This window comes from Nannospalax galili, unplaced genomic scaffold (assembly GCF_000622305.1).
Source record: "Nannospalax galili isolate Female #2095 unplaced genomic scaffold, S.galili_v1.0 scaffold318, whole genome shotgun sequence".
Lineage (NCBI taxonomy): Eukaryota > Metazoa > Chordata > Mammalia > Rodentia > Spalacidae > Nannospalax > Nannospalax galili.
Window position 1 is genome coordinate 3,529,446 of NW_008341889.1, and position 20,082 is coordinate 3,549,527.

The 20,082-nt window shown below is 39.1% G+C and overlaps 1 protein-coding gene across 1 annotated transcript in view; it reads left to right on the top strand.

Moving 5' to 3' along the window:
• The window catches only part of Gabrb1 (gamma-aminobutyric acid type A receptor beta1 subunit), a 388,517-nt gene extending 371,501 nt beyond the window's left edge, over window positions 1-17,016 (top strand). The window contains exon 9 of the mRNA XM_008837693.2: window positions 14,441-17,016. Within this exon, the coding sequence (XP_008835915.1) occupies window positions 14,441-14,785 (345 nt within the window). The 3' untranslated portion in view covers window positions 14,786-17,016. The remainder of the gene's footprint in view (window positions 1-14,440) is intronic.
• Window positions 17,017-20,082: the final 3,066 nt, after the last annotated feature.

The following is a 20,082-nucleotide window of genomic DNA, read 5'->3' on the forward strand; positions in this document are numbered from 1 at the left end:
TAAAGCTAAACCAAGTTTTAATTTTATGTATTTGAGAATTGTGGATTAAAGAAGCTATGTTGAAGACAACATAGATTAGTAGCATACTGCATTAGTTTTGCATGATTATAACAAAATACTTGAAGCAGGCTGATCTCATAAAGAAAAGAGGTTTATTTAGCTCACAGTTTTGGAGGCCGAAAGTCTAAACAGCACAACACTGACTCTACCACTATGGTGAGTAGAAAAAGTATGTGTAGGAGAAAATCACAAAGCAATAAACCAGGCAGAAATTCAGGGGTTCTACATCGCCTTTAAAGGACATCCTTTCCAGGTATTTAGTCACTTATTGCTAGGCTGTACATCTTAATGATCTTACTGCCCAACATCATCACACTGAGAACAGAGATTCGAGGACAAGAAGCATTGAGAGACATCATAAACCACATCTAAATCATAATGAATACCTGGGACAGAACTCAAACTCAAATCCATTATTATTTATTCTAAGCACTCTGTAAAAGTACATGTCAAAGAAAAACATGATATCTGCCTCGTAAATAGAGAACGGAAGTGAATATACTCTGTGATCCTCAATAGAGACAAGATCATTCAGCATAGTGGTTACAGCCACAGACTCAAATCCAACCATGCAAGGCTGGATGAGGAATTCGGAAGCACTCACAAACAGGCAAAAGTAATGTCAGAGTTCAAAAATGAAGTATTTTAAGGTAAGACAGAAGAGTTTCTGTCAAGCTGTCTTATAGATAAAAATTATGAACACTAGCAATTTTTTAAAAATTCTGCTTAAAGACATGAGTAAACAAAAAAACAACAAAAACTAGAAAAGAATCACCATTTCAAAAGAAGAGAAAATTATACTGTGAGAACCATAGGCAGTGTGTACATGGCTTTTCCTAGCAGAACGTCAGCATAAACCTGCATTTTTGTTCATTAGAAGAGTAAAAGCATGGAGTTTGACACTTCTAGAGGTCCTGAAATTTTCAAAACAGCAGATACTCAAAATCTGAGTGTAAACTTCCCTTGATTGTGCGAGTAAGAAGCCCTTGTGATGGTTAGTATTGCCAATTTGATAGGATGACAAAACACCTAGGAGACAAGCCTCAAGGCACACCTGTGAGGGATTATTTAGATTAAGATAGCCTCTAGGCATGCCTGTGATTATCTTGATTAGGTTAATGGATGTTTGAAAACAGACCTAAGGAAGCTGACTCCATCCCCAGGTGAACTGAATAAAAAGAAGGAAGCTAGCTGAGAAGAGCATCCATCACTCTCTGCTTCCTGACCTTGGGAGCAATGTGACCAGCCATCCCAAACACCTGCTACAGTAACTTCTCAGCCATGATGGGCTATACTTGAATTGTGAGACAAAATACACCCTTCCCCTCTTAAGCTGCTTTTTCAGGGTATTTTATTACAGTAGGAAAAGTACCTAAGACAGCCTCAGAAGGAAGTATAGCTAAATGCTGAAAATCAAAAACACAAACCAGAGATTTCAGTTCTTGTTCACAATATGGGAGTCAGTGATTGAATTAGAGTTTTCTAGCCTATTGGGGTGATGTAGTAAATGCATTAGGCTTTCTATTAAAACACCCAAATGATCAGAATTTAGGAAGAATAAAAATTAAGTCTTAAGAATGGGGGAAAACCTAAAGTAGACTCAGTCTAACAATACATAAAATCAAGTTTCCATTGATTCTAGAAAATATATTAATAATTAAGGTGCCTAAGGAAACAAAACTAAAAATTCTTCAGGGAAGATAACACAAACCACAGTAGTACATCACTTCAAATATCTACTATATAGTAAAAGAATTAACAAACACAAGAAGGAACAGGAAAATGACATCACAATCAAGATAAAAGAAAAATATGACTTGAAAAGTCCCAAAATGCCAGGTGTGGTGGTGCATGCTTTTAATTCAAGCACTTGGGAAGCAGAGGCAGGTGGATCTCTGAGTCCAGGCCAGCCAGGACTATACAGTGAGACCCTGTCTAAATAAAAAATTTCAAATGTTGGTCTGAAAAATAAGCACAATAAAATAACTAAATATATTTAAAAGTCTATTGGAAATGAAAGTGTCATCCTAGAATTGGAAATAAACAAAATATTTTGAAATAGGGAATGATTGAGCAAGTTGTAGAATAATCTTACCACTGAGTACTACTATAGTAAAAAGGAATAAGTTCTTGAGAGAGTGACAGATGGGTATCAGGGGCATCATACTGAGTGTGGAGAGACAGTCAGTCTTTAAAAACTACATGCTATGTGATTCTATTTAGGTTGTACCTCTGAAATAACAAAATTACAGAAATAGACAACAAATTAGTGAATGCCAGGAGATTTGAGAGTAAGGAAAGGAATGAGATGGGTGGGAGTCACTAAGAAGAGAAAGCATGAGTAAGTTCTTTGCCACAGTGGACCAGAGACATGATTCTATACATACAATAAACTACATAAAACTATGGATTTTATGTCAATGCCAGCTTCCTGGTTTTGCCACTGCAAGATAGTTATGTAAAGTATAATTGGTGGGAAAACTGGATAAAGGTCCATGGGATCCGTCTGTTCTATCTTTGTACATTTCTGGAAATAATAATTTCAAAATAAACAAGTTAAAACAGAATCAATAGGGAATGACTGATACAGTGCATAAGGAAGATGGCAATTTTCAGAAAATAATTGACATTATAAAAAAGAATGAATATGGGACTGGAGAGATGACTCAGCAGTTAAGAGCACTGTCTGCTCTTACAGAGGACCCAGTTTGATTCCCAACACCCAAGTAGTGGCTAACAACCATGCGTAACTCCAGTTCCAGAGAAATCCAATGCCCTCTTCTGAACTCCACAGGCATTGCATGACACAGGTGCATTTACATACATGCAGGCAATACACTCATATACATAAAATAAAAACAATAAAAAATTTTTTAAAAAAAGAATGAATATAAATCACAAAATCGAGAATTTTTGCACTCAAGCTATTACTGCATTCTGTAGAACAAAAGAGCAGATTAGCACCAGCTCTTACCTTGAATGCTACACTTCGGGGAATGCCTGAACTGACACACCTGTTCTCTCTTGGCCCATTGTTCTCAGGGAATGCTATACTTTTTTCCTGTAGGATTTCCACAGCAGTGAATATGTTAATGTAATTATTCTTTAGCATTTCTCTTTTATTAGACACAGCTTACAAACAAGAGGCATCAGGGTCCCTGTCCACTGTATTTACTATTATTTCCTCAGTGGCCACAATGGAGCAGAAGTCAAAGAAGTACCTCTCAAGTGGATGCATGAGTACCAGATAGACTGCCATTAAAGGTTTTTAGGGTCCATTCAAGGTATTCAGTGACATGTTTTTATAAAATTCTTGCACCTTCATAATAACTAAGAAGAAAAGGATCCACTTCAGTTTCTGCCCCAGACTATCTTGCCTTTTCTATTCTTTCATTATTTTTTATTGAATTTTCTGTATTTTATACAGAACATCTCAATCAATCTTAATGATCTTTACAATCCAGACCCCAATCTTAGCTGAAGAAATATTAGCAACTGATTACTGCTAGGTGAGGAAGAGCTGATCGTTCTTTTATTAATTTTTGTGTGCACATGTGCATGCATGCATGCATTTCTGTGTGTGTGTGTGTGTGTGTGTGTGTGTGTGTGTGTGTGTGTGTGTTGTGTTACTGGGGACCAAATCCTGAGCCTCACGCATACTAGACAACCACTCTACCGTGAACCCTCCTCTTTGATTTTTTTTAATATTTTTTATTTATTATTTTTATTTTAAGTGTATGACGCTATGCAAGTGCACCCATGACATGCAATGCCTGAAGAGTTCAGAAGAGGGCGACAGATTCTCAAGAACTGAAGTTACAGACAGTTGTCACCCACCATGTAGGTGCTGGGAATCAAATCCTGGTCCTCTGCAAGAGCAGCCAGTGTTCTTAATCACTGAACCATCTCACCATCCCCCCTCTTTCATTTTTAATGCTTTTTAAAACATGGTTATATCAATCTCTAGTGTTCTTTCTGAATAATAGTATCTTATACTATTAAAAATAGTCTTCAAAGGTGTTTCGGGGCTAAGATTTTACTTTCTTCATCTGTAGATGGAATAACAGTGTTGCCATCTCATGTAACTTAAAATTATCCTGAAGATGCTTCAATTTGGCAGATCCTACCTTCCTTTGCCTCTTCTAAACCAGAGAGGCAATGTGACCAAAAGAAACTTCACCTGCTCAGAGCATCATTTCCAGCAGTTAAATTAATAATGAAAACTAATATTTCAAAACTGCCACCCTGGGGTTAAATTTAAAAATCATAGACATTATCAAATTTCTCCATATAATGGTTGGGTGAGCTTCCTTTTTCCTTGGTGATGCTCTAAAAAAGCTAACCTTAAAGGAAATATGTGTCTTGCCCTTCAGAATTTTCATTTGAGACATCTCTGGGATTTGCCTTGTATCCTGGAGCATGGAGTGACATTGTTCATTATTACATATTACTTTGATGGCCTCAGCTGGGCAGTTAGGTCAAGGGATAGCTGTATTGATGCTTCAGAAGCTCAGGACTTACATTGATTTATATTTCCACCAGCTGCACTGAAACATTTTTATATGAGTACAGATGCTGGATCCAGACATTAAGAGAGTTTCAATCTCCAAGGTGATAAAGACTGTAGATTCATGAACCCCTCAGGCACTATTTTAAACGAGGGACGGTATTTAGAGTTTTGAAAGATAGATTTCACAGCACAAGATTTTAAATAAGCTACCTCTGGGATAGTTCTATACCAACCTGGAACTTTTTTGTTGTATATACTGGCTACAATGTCTGCCACCTACAAATAAATGAAATAGTTGGAATGAATGCAGGGGTGGTATATGACTAGAGACTACTCAAAACCATGGGATACACTGAGGAATCTACCAATGACTCATTCCAAATGTGCAGTTACAGTCTCAATGATCAAGATACAGAACTTTTCAGAATCAGATATCAGTTCTGTGATCTGGCCTCTTCTCCTCCATTTCTGTTTTTGTGATAAATAGTCCAAACATTGTCAAACAACTTTCTAAATGTGAATCAGCTGTGTACTGTGATGAGTTCCAGAATGTATGATACATGTGAAGATGGGGATAATAAGGGTAAACAGCTCCATACTGAAATCAGCTCTACACCTGTTAGCCTTGGAACCTGGTCCCAGCTCTCTTTGAGGTCTTGCCTACAGGGCAAACCAACAGGCGTGCACCACACCACGAGATGTTTGTGCAAAGTACAGACTGGGAGACGTTGACACAGAATAAAATTAATTCAAACCTCATTTTTTTTCCCTTTGGTCCTTTTGAAACAGGGTCTCCCTGTAGCCCCAGCTGGCCTGGAACTCACTTTGTAGACCAGGCTGGTCTGGAACTCACAGAGATCCACCTGCCTCTGCCTCCCAAGCGCTGGGACTAAAGGCATGTGCCACCACACCCGGCTCCAAACCTGATATTTTAAAACAAGTTTCCCAATTGGTTCATACACATTCCTGTCTGAGAACCACTGCTTGAGAGATCCTAGAAATTCTACCCACCTGGGTTTCCTTGATCACTGAAATTCAAACACCCCAGAGAGATGGCTGAAAGTTTGAGTTTCAGGCCTCGTCCTTCTGCAGACATTAATTAAATTCCTCCTCAGGCTCAGTTCTAGAGGACCGAGAGGATATAAAGTAATGAGCACCCATAGGTAAATGCCCTTCTGAGCTTACATTCCATTACGGTAAATGAAAAATGTGTATAGAACTGTGTTGACTACGTGTTGAAATGGCGGTGGATGATGGTCACTGCAGAGACAATAGTAAGAACCTAGCTAGGGAACAACCTAAGATAGAAAAATTTTAGGAGAGTACTAGGAGGTAAAAATGCATTGAGGGCTTAGGAGAGAGAGTGGGAGAGCCAGACAGAGATGTGGTGGCACACACCTGTCATCTTAACACTGAGGAGGCTGAGGCAGAAAGATCCCTAATTTGATGTCTGTTGGGCTACACAGCAAGACCTTGCCCCATATATGTGGACACAAAAGTAGCCGAAGCATTGAAAGGAACCAATAGCAGGACATGAGGGCAAGAGGTGCCCTCAGAGGTCAACACACATGTATGGAGAATTTGGATTTCATTATGTACTTTTTTTAACTAGCTTTAAAAATTGAATGGAGAAGATACGATCTGATTTACATCTTATTGCTCTGATGATTTGCATAGAAAAGAGCACAGGGCTCTATTCCTGGAAAGAGGAAGATCACCTGTGAAGCTATAGTGGAGAGGAGTGGTCAGGATCAAGATACATTTAAAAGTGGAGCCATTTGTGCTTGCTAATATAATAATACAAAAGGGGAGAAATGTGAAAGGAATGTGGGGTGACTGCAATGTTCTAGAAAACATTGCAGTGGTTTCATTTCATCTCTATCCTTTTCTTCTATCTTCTGAAAGAATATAGAACACATTTGTTTAAGCGTGTACAGGTTTGTACTTGACCATCTATTCTTTCTCAAAATGACAGTAAAGTTTTCATTTCTGCCAGTAGTTATCCATGCAAGGAAATGTACAAACCAAGAGCAGAGGCTCTCAACAACTCCAGATCCAGATCCCAGAAAAGGAATTCCAAGTCATGGGATTTGGCTTAGTGGTCAGAGTGAGCACAGGTGATGCGGTAAGCATCTGCCTAGGATACATTCTAAGGGAGGAAGAGGGTGGAGGCTGCGGCCTTCCAGGCTGTCTACTGGCTACATAGGGAGGCCACTGCAGGCACTGGACGCTTTTGTCAAGCAGACTGGAAGCTGCTCAAGGATGGTGCATTAGTTCAGGCTATAGCCATTGTCACCTCACTCTACCAGGCTTCTTGCTCTGCCATTTGGAACCACTCAGTGGATATGAATCTCCTCTTGAATTGGCTGGCAAGAAGGAAATAACATACTGTGTGCAACATGAATTGAGCCTGAAGTTATGCCTCAATGAGGCTTTAAAACTGCCACTACCAACAAGATTATATTTGATTTCAATTACACTGAAATGAGTTCTGCTATACTTACAAAGTGAAAATATCCAGACAATTAAATTCGGTGAGTGGTAACATTTTCACAACCTAAGATGCTGTTTGGGGATATTGAGGGAGAGAGAGAGAGAGAGAGAGAGAGAGAGAGAGAGAGAGAGGCTGAACCAAGCTAGAAATAAGTTTGCACATTTCTTCATAATTGCTGTCGAGGGAAGAAACAGCTGTTGCATCACTGTGTTCTGCACTTCGGTCTTTTTAGATCCATCATCATGATTTTTGTCCAGACCCTTTTTATCTGTCAGAATTCTTGAGAAAAACAACCAATATAAATTGAACCAACACCATATAAAAAGGTTTGTTTGGGAACTGAAGAGATGGTTCAGCAATTAAGAGCACTGACTGCTCTTGCAGAGGACCCAGGTTTGATTCCCAGTATCCACGTGGCAGCTGACAACCATCCATAACTCTAATTCTAGGGGATCTGATGCCCTCCTCTTCTGACCTCCATGGGCATTGCACAACATGGGTGCACTTACGCTCCAAAACACATAAAATAAAAATAAGCAAATAAAAGTTCTTAAAGGTGTGTTTTAAGGAAATATTTTATGCAGTTTGAGGAGCTATCAAGTCTGAAATCTGTACAGCATGTTTAGGCTGGAAACTCAGCTGAACTTGAGTCCTAAATCTGTCGGATATGCTAGAACCCTGGGTACATGTTCTATATTACAGTTTTGAGGCTCACATCTTTTTCCCTAGGAATCCTCCATGTTTGCTCTAAAGGGTGTCAAATGATATGGCATGAGACCCACTCACATCATCAAATGTAGTGGCCTTTAATTACTGTCATAAATCATGACACCTCTACAAAATAACTTACGATGTCAAGGTTAGTGCCCAGTTGGCACATAAAATGAACCACCACGCCCTTTTTACTACTAATACTGGCATTTACTTGTTCATTCATTCAATTACTCCTTTGCGCCAAGCACCTTTCCCAGTTTGAAGAAGACAGAATCTGCTCTACTGAAGTGACACTATAATGGAGCACTCAAAGGGAAAGAGCAGAAAGAGAGATGACCAAGAGATCTACTTTGCTCCTTTTGAGATTGAGGTGCCTTTAAATGTCCACACAGGGACATGCCGTAGGCTGCTCTGTAGTCAGTTCCAAGAGAAGATAAGAAAATGTAATTTCATTTGAATTATCACTTATTATAATAAAACATGAGCATGACCATAAATAAAAGTATGTAAAAATCACTAAGTTAGCCCGGGATTACATTTTCTAAATACAATGAGATAGTAGATGGGTAGATAAACAGAGATAGAGATGTTTTGTTTTCTTTTTATTGCTGGCTGATTGTTAAAGAAATTGTTGCTAGGAAAGGAATTGTTGATTGTTATCCTCCTTAATAATGTGGGAACATAAGTGCCAAAACTTTAAGAACCGTGTCTGCTTTGTTGACCACTATATTCCCAGATGTAGAATTTAAAAGCAAGCTGTGTTTTACAAACCCTATGCTTCAGGCAAGATGAAGAGTGTTCAGCACCCAGAAGTCAGCTATTCCTTCCCACCACAGGTCTTTATGCAGTAAACTCTAGGGCTTTCCTTCACATTTGAGCCCTTCCATTTGCTTGTGGTCAGCTGGCTCCACACAAAGTAACATGGCCATCTGGGAGGAAGATAATAGGAAGGCTCAGCAGGCAAGAAGGGGACCTCACACTCACAAGGGAACACACTTCAAAAGGGCAGGTGGAAAAAGCACCAATAGCCTCAATCAAGAGAGGGAGCTTCAGTGTTTGTATAGGAGAATGCAATATTAAAGCTATACTCGTTGAGATCTTTTCATTTCTGACATGGGGGACATGATGTCCTGCAGCAGCATCCAGCACAGTGCCCAAAGCTTAGCAGTCACTCTGTAAACATTTACTGAACAAATGAAGGAGTGAATGAATGGCATTTTAAATGTTATCCATCTTCCACCTACAATTACCTCTTGCAGCACAGAAAATAAGTTTGTCTAGAAAAGGGGGAGGTGCGGGTGGAGCAGTACCAGCCCTTGGTGCTGCAGATCTAGAACCCCATGCTCTGCTTCCCTGTATTCATCATGTAAACTGTACATTTGGATCATCTGTCTGATGTAGAAGAACATGGGATGTCCTGAAGACCAAGCAATAATGTTCATTTTCTATAGATTTAGGTTTGATGATGCTCTAAACTTGAAATAAGAAGTTATGCTAGTTTGAGGACTGTTGTAAATACAGTGCTGTCATTCTGTGCATTATCAAACAGAGGTACCTCGCAGTCACTGGAACCCATAAACAACTACAGCCCCTATCCACAAGAGCAGCAAGGTGCAACATGCAGATCCTCAACACTACAGTCTAACACTGTACCTGCTCTGTGAGCCAATTGAATGTCCAGAAAACATGAAGCCATGTCTGCTTGCTTCTAAATGTATCTAGTAGATGGTCAGTGCAGAGCAGTGAGAGGAAAAAAGAAGCTAGATGTGATCCTGAGTCACTTTGCTCCTGGAAATTAGGATAGGAATTTTCTTCCATTAGGATGGCTTAAGGGAGCAGAGTGTGATTATCCCGTTGAACAGTTATGTCAACATCAGCAACACTTCAGAAAATCTAACAATCTATACTTGCCAAAAAGATCCATCATGTTCAAATTCTCATTTGCTTTCATTATGTCTGTCTTGAGGCTTTAAAACCCCGTGTTAGCCAGGCCTGGTGGTATATACCTTTAATGCCAGCACTTGGGAGGCAGAGGCAGGCAGATCTCTGTGAGATCAAGGCCAACCTGGTCTACATAGGGAGTTCCAGGTCAACTGGGACTACAGGGAGACCCTGTCTCAGAAAGACCAAAAAAAAAAAATCCCCAGTGTCTGAGTCATGCTCCACTTAGATATTGATGGTTCCTCATCTAGGCAGCATGACTTATAGGTGAGGCACAGTACAGCATGACTTATTGGTAATTCTGCAGATGTGAAAGACCAATGGACATTTTTATATGGATTTTCTTAAATTTTCCTTTAAAAGAACATGGTTATGTTGATATAATGATAAAGAAACAAGACCAAATTTCATAGCAAGTTGTAGAACTGTAATCATTATTTTAAATATTTTATTTATTTATTTTTATTTTTATGTGTATGAGTGTTTTGCCTGCATGTATGTAAGTGCACCCTGAGGAGAAGCAGAGCAGGGTTTATAAAGCCTAAAACACAATTACATCATGCCACAGGCAAAGCTCATAACCATAGATACATCAGATCACCACAGTTACACCAAACTAGGGGCAGGTAAGTTAACAAAGAGGTTTTCAGTTAACAAAATTTTGGTTAGGAAAAACAAGTTTCTCAGTATTGCAGAAACAATGGGTTCCATAGAGATACAGGCATAGCTGGATGAAAGGACTACTACCAAGTTAGTTGTAAGTTTCCCAGTGTTGTAGAAACAATGTATCCCCTGAGACTGCAGGTAGAACCTTCATGGCACAGATTCTGCATGGCTGACTGAAGTTACAGCAGGGGGTAGGGGCTAGGCAGAAATATAGAACTAAACAAGTCAGCTAGTATAAAATGGAGTCAGTTTTGTCATTTCAAGAACACTACTTAAGACTGTGATCTCTAGCCCAATGATAGAGTCTACTCTGGGAGATTTATACAAACTAATGAACCTCATGTAATATTTAGGTATATTTGAATCTGCATCAAGGTTAAGAAAAATATGATAAAACATACTCCGACCTCTTGTTTTATGAGAAACACCTGCATACATCACTGGCTTATCTAGCTTCTATCAACTTATTTAGCTACATGTTCATAATAATTTAACTTCACAATGCATACAACATAGATAAGGGATTCAGTTCTACAAGTTTTTAGGGTTTTTTTTTTTTACAGTGCTATACCTACTATTTAGAATGTACTTCATAATCAAAGACTGCTAAAGATTGGAAAAAATCCTTAAGATTACATAGGGAAAAACATCTATTTATACAAGAGAATTTTAAGAACCAGAGTAAGCCAGATCACTGTGCATCAGTTAATAACAAAACCAAGATAAGAACACAGCTTTCAACCTTCAGTCCTTTACTGTGTCATCACCATAACCTCTCAGAATCCACAGCAGCCCCTGCTCTCACAAAGCTTCCTGTAACCTGTAATGCTTTCTCACTGTGGTGAAGCCCTTACTGTGGTCTACACTGTACCATTAGCATTTTGTTAGAAACTTTTTGTGATTCCCACTATTATGCTTTAGTCATGAGTCTCCAATGAGACATGTATCTCTCAAAGGCATAAATCCTTGATTTATGTTTTTCTTAACTATTGCACACCTAGAAAAGTCATCATGTGAAAGTACTTATCCCTATCACTTCAACTTCACAGATTCATAGGCATGACTTTTTCAACTGTAGACTTATATATGATGTGAACATACATGAAAGCCAGAGCCTGAGTCCCACAGTGAGCTTTCCATTACTTAATAGCAATTGATGTAATGGGAAACACATCCCTCTGTCAGATGTCACTACCACTCAGAAACAGTCGTCTTCCCAGTCTTCCATGTGTGAACTTTCCAGTTCAGAAGTCATTCTGGCATTCTCCTACATCTTTGACTTCCTCACTCAGGGCCACAAAAGCTGCTTTGATCTGCCCCTCCTTCCCTATCAGCTGAATTGACAGCCTATCTTGACATACGGTTCTTGGAAGTATTTCATGTTTATGTGCACTTATGAGCTCTATACCTCCCAAAAAAATCAGTTTGCAAGGTCTACAAATTGAGTTGAACAAAGCCACACTTTAGACCAAAATGTTCCCACATATCCTGTAGTTCCAAAAGTGCATGTGTTAGCATAGCATAGTGAAGAACCAGGAAGCCAGGGTAAGGTGTCACTGGAATGGGAGGAAGTACCTGTAAAGAGAAGTGGAGGAACAAGCTTTAAAAATACATATATGATCAGGCATATTTTTGAACCATTAATTACATTTCTGGCAACTTAGCCTGCTGAAAAAATAATGGGTCTACACAATAATTTGACTAAAAGGTATTTGTTCCAGGCTTGTTTTATAAAGCTATGGAAATAAAGCCACTTTAACATCTAATAATGAACTGTGATGGTTTGAATGAAAATGTCCCCGGTAGGCTCCAAGTATTTGGACATTTTGTCCCGAGATGATGGCGCTGTTTGGGGAGGTTTTAGAAAGTGTGGCTATCCTGGAGGAAGCATGTCACTGGGGGTGGGCTTAGAGAGTTCTTAAGCCTTGCCAGATCTCCAGTAGCTTTTGCTTGCTTCCTGTGCCTATGAGAGCTTAGCTTCTTCTGTTCCTGGTCCATCCACCTCCAGCCATCATGCCTCCCTGCCATGACGGACTGTAATTCCCCTGGAACCGTAAGCTCAAATAAACTCTTCCTTCTATAAGTTGCTTGGGTCAGTGTTTCTATCACAGCAACAGAAAAGTGACTAACACCGAACTTAGTTTAATTATGGTTCATCTGTACACATATTAGTAAATGGTATCACAGAAGGATGTCTGTTCACATGGAACGATGACTAAGTTATATTAAAAACTGACAAAAGAAAGTTTGCAAAGAGAAATATATGGATGACCTGTGTTTGTAAGTATGTATGATTAGAAAAAGACTGGAAGGCCAGCAAATCATTAGTGATTACAAAAGTATACTATGAATTTTTACTTTTTGTTTCTAATTTTAAATTCTTCTGCATCAATTATAAATAATGTTTTGTGAGTGAGACACAAGCAGCTAAATAAATGACTGTTTAGCTAGTAAGATAAACAGATGGTTGGTTGATCAGATAGAAGATAAATGGATAGAAGATAGATAGATAGATAGATAGATAGATAGATAGATAGATGATAGACAATAGATAGATAGTGGATGGATGGATAGACAGATAGATTGATAGATGATAGATAGATAGATAGATAGATGATAGATAGTAGATAGATGATAGATAGATAGATAGATAGATAGATAGATAGATAGATAGATAGATAGATAGATAGATAATAGATGATAGATAGATGATGTATAGATAGAGATAGATAGATGATGGATGGATAGAGAGATGATAGATAGATAGATGATAGATAGATATTAGATAGATAGATAGATAGATAGATAGATAGATAGATAGAAGATGGATGGATAGATTGATTGATAGATGATGGATGGATAGACGATAGATCGATCAATCGATAGATGATAGATAGATAGATAGATAGATAGATAGATAGATAGATAGATAGATAGATGATAGATCGACAGATAGATGATAGATAGATGATAGATAGATAGTGGATGGATGGATAGACAGATTGATAGATAGATGATAGATAGATAGATAGATAGATAGATAGATAGATAGATAGATAGATGATAGATGGTGGATGGATGGATAGATAGATTGATAGATGATGAATGGATAGATTGATAGATGGTGGATAGATGGTGGATGGATGGATAGATTGATTGATAGATGATGGATGGATAGATGATAGATGATAGATAGATAGATAGATGATAGATAAATGATCATTAATAGAGATATGTGGTGGTTAGCTTTTATTGCCAATTTGACCCTAGGTAGAGTCACCTGGGAAGAAGGAACCACAACTAAGGAATTTCCCCAACCAGATTGGCCCTGTGACCATGTCTATGAGGAATTGTCTTTGATGATTTATGTGGGGGTCCAACTGTGGGTAGTACCATTCCTGGGAAGATGGGCCTGGCCTTTATAAGAAAGCTAGCTTAGCATAAGCCAGACAATGTGCCAGCAAGTAGAGTTCCTCCATGGTTCTTGTCCCCAATTTCCTGCCTTGAGTTCCTGCCCTGCCTTCCCTCACTGATGGACTGTGATCTAGAAGTGTAAACCAAATAAGCCCATTCCTCCCCAAGTTTTATAACAGCAAAAGAAATCAAAGTAGAGCAAGATAGGTAGATAGTCATTGGTCGATAACAGAAGATAAATAGGTCATTGCTAGAAGTAGTTGGATGCCAGGTAGATAGCTAAAGAATAGACACATAATTGATATAGATGATTGATATACAGCATAGATGATAGAAAATTGATAGAAGTTAGATGATAAATATGATAGATGACTAATTAATAGCTAATTGACAGATTAGATAGAAAGATAGAAAGATAGACAGATGGACAGCCAGCCAGGCAGTTGTAGAGGTATACAGACACATAGATAGATAGATAAATGATAGATAATCTCCATTGTCAGGAGCCACATAAAGTCAGTTATCTACTGAAAAGGATCAATGTGCCCCTGTCACAGCAACACTAACAGGCATAGATGAAACCCAGAAAATGTCTGAACATCATCTGGTAGTGGTGTCTGAGCTGTCTTCTTGACCCTCAGGTCGACGCCCATGGCAACATTCTCCTCAGCACCCTGGAAATCAGGAATGAGACCAGCGGCTCCGAGGTTCTCACCGGAGTGAGTGACCCCAAGGCCACCATGTACTCCTACGACAGCGCCAGCATCCAGTACCGAAAGCCACTAAGCAGCCGCGAGGGCTTCGGGCGCGGGCTGGACAGACACGGGGTGCCAGGCAAGGGGCGCATCCGCCGGCGGGCCTCCCAGCTCAAAGTCAAGATCCCCGACTTGACTGATGTGAACTCCATAGACAAGTGGTCTCGAATGTTTTTCCCTATCACTTTTTCTCTTTTTAATGTCGTTTATTGGCTTTACTATGTACACTAAGGTCTGTCCTCATGATTCAGTTTAGACTACCTTCTCTTCACTTGTTTTTTAACCCCACAGGTTCCCAACAGCGATACCGCTGTTTTTGGAGGTGAGCAATTCAGCCATTCAGTTGGGTTTAGGTCTCACATATCAGTTTTTATTATTGTACCATGTTTACTTCAAAAAAATTTTTTTCCAGTCTTCTGTGGTCCAGGTTATCAGCTCTTTAAGAGCTCTATTAATTGCTGTTTACAAACAAATACAAAGAGAGAAGACAGATAGGTGATAGATACCATTTCCTAGTTCCCCTGGGAACTTACTGAATTATGTAAAGACAAAAGAGGACCTTTTTGTCCACCTATACTGCTTCCTGGTAAACTGTAACAACTTATGCTGCCAAAAATGTTTAAAAAGAGAAATCACCACCGTTTTCAGGATCTTAGAATAACAAATAAAGCCATTGACAAATTGTAGATTTCCAGGGAGAAATGAAAAGGAAGATTCTCCTCCTCTCTCAAGTTCTCCTAAAAGTCCTTTCTAGAAGGGCTCCTCTGCTCTGTGGAAGATGAGGGGGCTCAAAGCAAGTACTGGTCAAGCTCACTCTGCTGTCCCTATCCAACCTCACAAATCTTCTCTCAGATTTCCCAGCAGATGTTCAGAATTAACATTAGAGTCCAGCCTGATCTGACTTGTAGCCTTTGAAAACATGTTTTCTTTACTTCTTCAGAATAAGGAGTTCAGGAGACAATGAGTATTTTCTTTCCTGACCATCATGTAAGAGCAGCCCTGATTGATCTTCATGGGCCAGTAATCTCTTGATGCCATGCATGAAGCCATGCTGCCACATTTCCAAAGTTCCTGATTTAGAGAGAGGAAAAGATATATGGGGTGGGGTAATTTGGGCTTTGAGAAAGAAAGTGGGGAGCAATTTTCCCTTGAGAAGGAAGGTAAGACTTACATATTATGAAAAGGGTGCCTGGGCAGTTGTTCACAACGCCAAATTTTAAGTCAACCAGTATGTATTTCTTAGCCTTCCAGAAAGTGTCTGATGGTGACAGCCAGTCACACAGATGGTTCAGATCTTGAGCTCTGCCTTTCAAATTATGGGATAAATGGCATGAGATATGCACACTTACCCATGTCAGTGCCCTCCGAAGCCAGATTTCCATTTTAAGAAAAACTTTTAAAGTAGCAAAATCACACATAAAAACAACAGTGACAAAAGGACATGCATACCAGTCCCTGAAGTGTAGACTGTGTCTACACTCATCAATCACTGTCATTACTGCTCTGCCTTATCTCTGCTCATGTATTATTCTTGGTCATAATTCTCATGACTTTCAGTGATGTAAAACATAGTTCTAAACGTGTCCAACAAGCTGCAGTTGAGTTCTTCCCATTTCGTGTCATTAGAACCTCATTTTCGTTCAGTCTATGTAAAAGTTCTATGTGTAAGGTTGAGTGAAACTGGAAATTGACCAACCATGAATGGAGGTCATTTGGTACATGATCCATGCATGTGCAGAAGAGCTAAAGGAGTCATCAGGATGACTGCCTCATTTGATGGTCTGGTGTTCACCTAAAGCTGAGAGGAAAATCTGTGTGCAGAGTACTGTGAGCTGATAGAAATGATAGTCATAATGGGAAAACAACAAGGCTAGAATTCCTACTAATGAGCCCAAGGGGAGAATATGGGATATTCTTTGAGAAAACAGGAGGAAAAGAGAACCCTTAAATAAATAAATGAGTGTGGTTGAAGGTGATAATACACATCAGCAAAAATATAGAGAAACCCCACTTTACCTGAAAAATGATCTCGGTGGTTCATGATGAATTGCTAGGGTGATAAGGACCAAATTTTCGTTTAGCTTTTCAGTTGTGTGAACATAATTCCCTGGCTGAGTTATCTTCAGCCTGTGGTCATCAGTGTGGCACTCTGCTTGATCTCCAGCAGTCTGAGATGCTTTACTGTGTGTGATGCCCAGAAAGGCTAGACTAGAATGTCATCATGTCTGTGATCAAAGGTTCCTATTACCAGTGACCACCCAGGAACTAACTGTGCAGCCATTTATTTTAAACATAGGAAGGGAAATTGGGGGGTGATGCTCAAAAGAAATGAATCATTCTACTATCAAAGCTCTTTAAAAAGCTTTTAAGAATGAAATACTAAGTCAGAAAGGAAGTATATGTAATCTCTTTTTCTTAACAAAACAATTTCTCTTTATCTGCTTAGATATTCTTGGAAAAGATAGCAGCAATTTGTGGTTTTGTTATAATTTTCCTTTTTAAAACATAAAGTGGTTTGCTGTGGTTTTAGATATAAAGCATCTTCTGCAGAAAAAAAGAAAAAAAAACATTTTGAACTCTTACATGTTAACCTTTGTAAAATGTAAAATGGTTAAGCCTGAATTGCCCACTGGGCATGAAATGGTATCACTATCTGAACAGTACAGGATTCTAACCACCATTATGCAAATCCTATCAAACAGCTTTTATTCAGAGGCCATGGAAGCCAACAGAATTGAAAAGCTGCCATGCTTATGGCTCATGATCTCTGTCCTAACTTCTGAGCACCTGCTAAACAAACACTTTCCTCCTGACTCTTCTCCTGCAGTCCTGGTTTGAACTCCCTTCCTGGGTCAAACTAGGGGGCAAGGGATGGGGGGGGGACCTTATTTCTCTGGCTCTGTCCCTTGTCTTGCCCAAAATGATGTACATAAAAGTAATGAAACATCCTTAACTGCCCTCACACTGGCCTCCATTCGGGAATGATTCAGGTTACATTATACAAAGGTTACTAATTAACTATTATTGAGTTGTTTTCTTTTTGCTCTGAAAGTAGCTATAATCCCCTGCATCAAGGAGAAGAAGCTGAAAATTGGATAGATTCATTCTCTAATGCCTCATTTGTGTCCAGGAAGCCCAAGTTTCACAGTACACCTGTGAGACAGAGTGTTTTGTAGACTTAACCTGTTGTGGACCCAGCAGACATCCCATCTTTTACTTGACAATTTATGATGACACGCTCATCCTTTTTTTCCTATTCTTCCTTGGCTTAAAATGTGGGAGGTGATGTTCCTTACACTTAGCAGCTCTCTGAGGCAAAGACTCAGGTAAAGGTCTGTTTTCACTTGAGTCGTCCAGGATTATTGTCTCCATCCTCTATTGCCAAATAGAAACCGTGGCTGACTGGTACTTCTGCTGAATGAATAATCTGTGTCCGTGTACATGCCATCTTTATTGTGTATTACAGTCAATGGTAGATCTTTAAAATGCAAACAGAAAAATGTGGTGCAGAGAGAAAAAATAATGTTTAAGGATCCAAGGATGGGCTTTCCTTAAAAACAAGCCATAGAAATGTTGACTAAATTCCATCTTTCTAAAATCAATGACTATGTTATAAATATTCATTTAAAAAGAGCTCAATTACAATCTGCCAAGTTATACAAGAAGGATACAGGGATAATACTTCCAGAAGGAAATGGTCTCCACCACTTCTTATGTCAAGAGTTGAGCAGAATCTTGCCAGAGGCTGATGTGCCATCATTTGTTTCCTAAACAAAGTATAATCATATATGCCAGGAAAGGGGTAAAGGAATCTGCAAGCATTTGTTCATGTTGGTTCAATCAGCAGTGACCTGGATAAAGAGGACAGAAAAAAAAATACATATATCTGTCTGTTAAAAGCAAGTGGAAAATACAAAGGTAAATTTGTTATGGAATGTAGATTATCATGTAAACTTCCTTGTAAATTCTGTATATAGTTCATTGAACTGTTCCCTGTGGTGTGGTGGTCCTCAGCATTGGGTGCGTATTTGAAAAAACCTGAGCATTGTAAATAACGTAAGCTTATAAAGCATTTGCTTTTATTCATAAAGTGAAATGACTAGTGATTTGGGCCCAAACTAGAATCTTTCCAGCTCTTGCTCTTTCACTACTGTTTTGTGCATACAGTTGTGTGACTCTGCTGTAAGCCATAGCCAGGTGTCTGTGATCACTGCCTCATGCCTTTACCCTACTGAAAGGGGCAGCAGCTGCCTTGAAGGCTGTCAGCCTATGGGGCCAAAGAACAGTGCAGCAGCAGAAATGGGAACTGGAGCAATCTGCATCTTAAACAGTCATTAGAAGTAGGTATGTTGTTATTAGTCACTGTGGCATTACCTGTGTTGTTGAAGGTTCAGGGACGGAAGAGATGCCCAAAATCCACAGGTAATTCAAAGCTTCATTATTCTCTTCCACTGTATATTCTAGAACTTCTAATAATAATAAAAGTAAATAGAAGGAATCTGTTTGATCAGGGTGAATAGTAACTGCTCAAAGGACAGGTAGAAACACAGGGAGAGAAAGTGAATGCTCCTTATAACAGTAACTGGCTAGTTCATGGCTTAAAAAACTCAGAGGTCACCATGTCATTACTCTTTAAAGGTAAAAAGAAATGTTGATGTAAACTGAGTGAGAACAGTGGAATATTACACAGTAAGACATGTTTCCATGAAAACTGGCAGCCCGGGAGAGAGCAATAGCACCTACAGAAATTTAATATCGAAGTGACTGAGGAGATTGGCTTCTTAGTAATGTGTGAGAAGGAATATTGTGTTTCTTGGAGATAAGAAATCAGCAAGGTAAGGTTTTTATGCTAGGAGAGTACACACAGGGAGCCATTGCAGTGGGACATTTTGATTCCAAGATGTGACCCATCATTAACTGAATGTAGAAAACATACCTCGTTGGAACTAATCAGTCAATTTCCAGCTCTAGGACACATTGTGATTTTTACTTTAGCTTTTTTCCAGATAACCAATCACTAAACTGATAGAAAACATAATTGTTATAAGCTACAATTCCACCAGCAAGCATTTGAAAGTTCTTGTTAAACAGAATTATGAAACAGAAAATATTAAGTTCCTAAAGTTCCTAGAAGGATAAGAATGAAGAATTTGTGTTTAACTTCTCCTATTGCAAGAATTTCCTACAGAAATTGAAGCAGTGACAGTTTTCTTTTCCTGTTATTGTTCTTCTGCCAATTAAGACGTCTTAGATATAGCCAGGCATGGAGGCGCATGCCTTTAATCCCAGCACTAGGGAGGTAGAGGCAGGTAGATCTCTGTGAGATCAAGGCCTGGTCTACATAGAAAGTCCCAGGTCAACGGTGGCTACAGACAGACCCTGTCTCAAAAAGACAAGAGAGAGAGAGAGAGAGAGAGAGAGAGAGAGAGAGAGGAGTCTTTGGTATTTTAAGGGACTCGTATCAAGGGACTCAGAGCCACTCTGATTGACCCCAAACCTCTTATATATCCTAGACTTCTCAAAAAGGC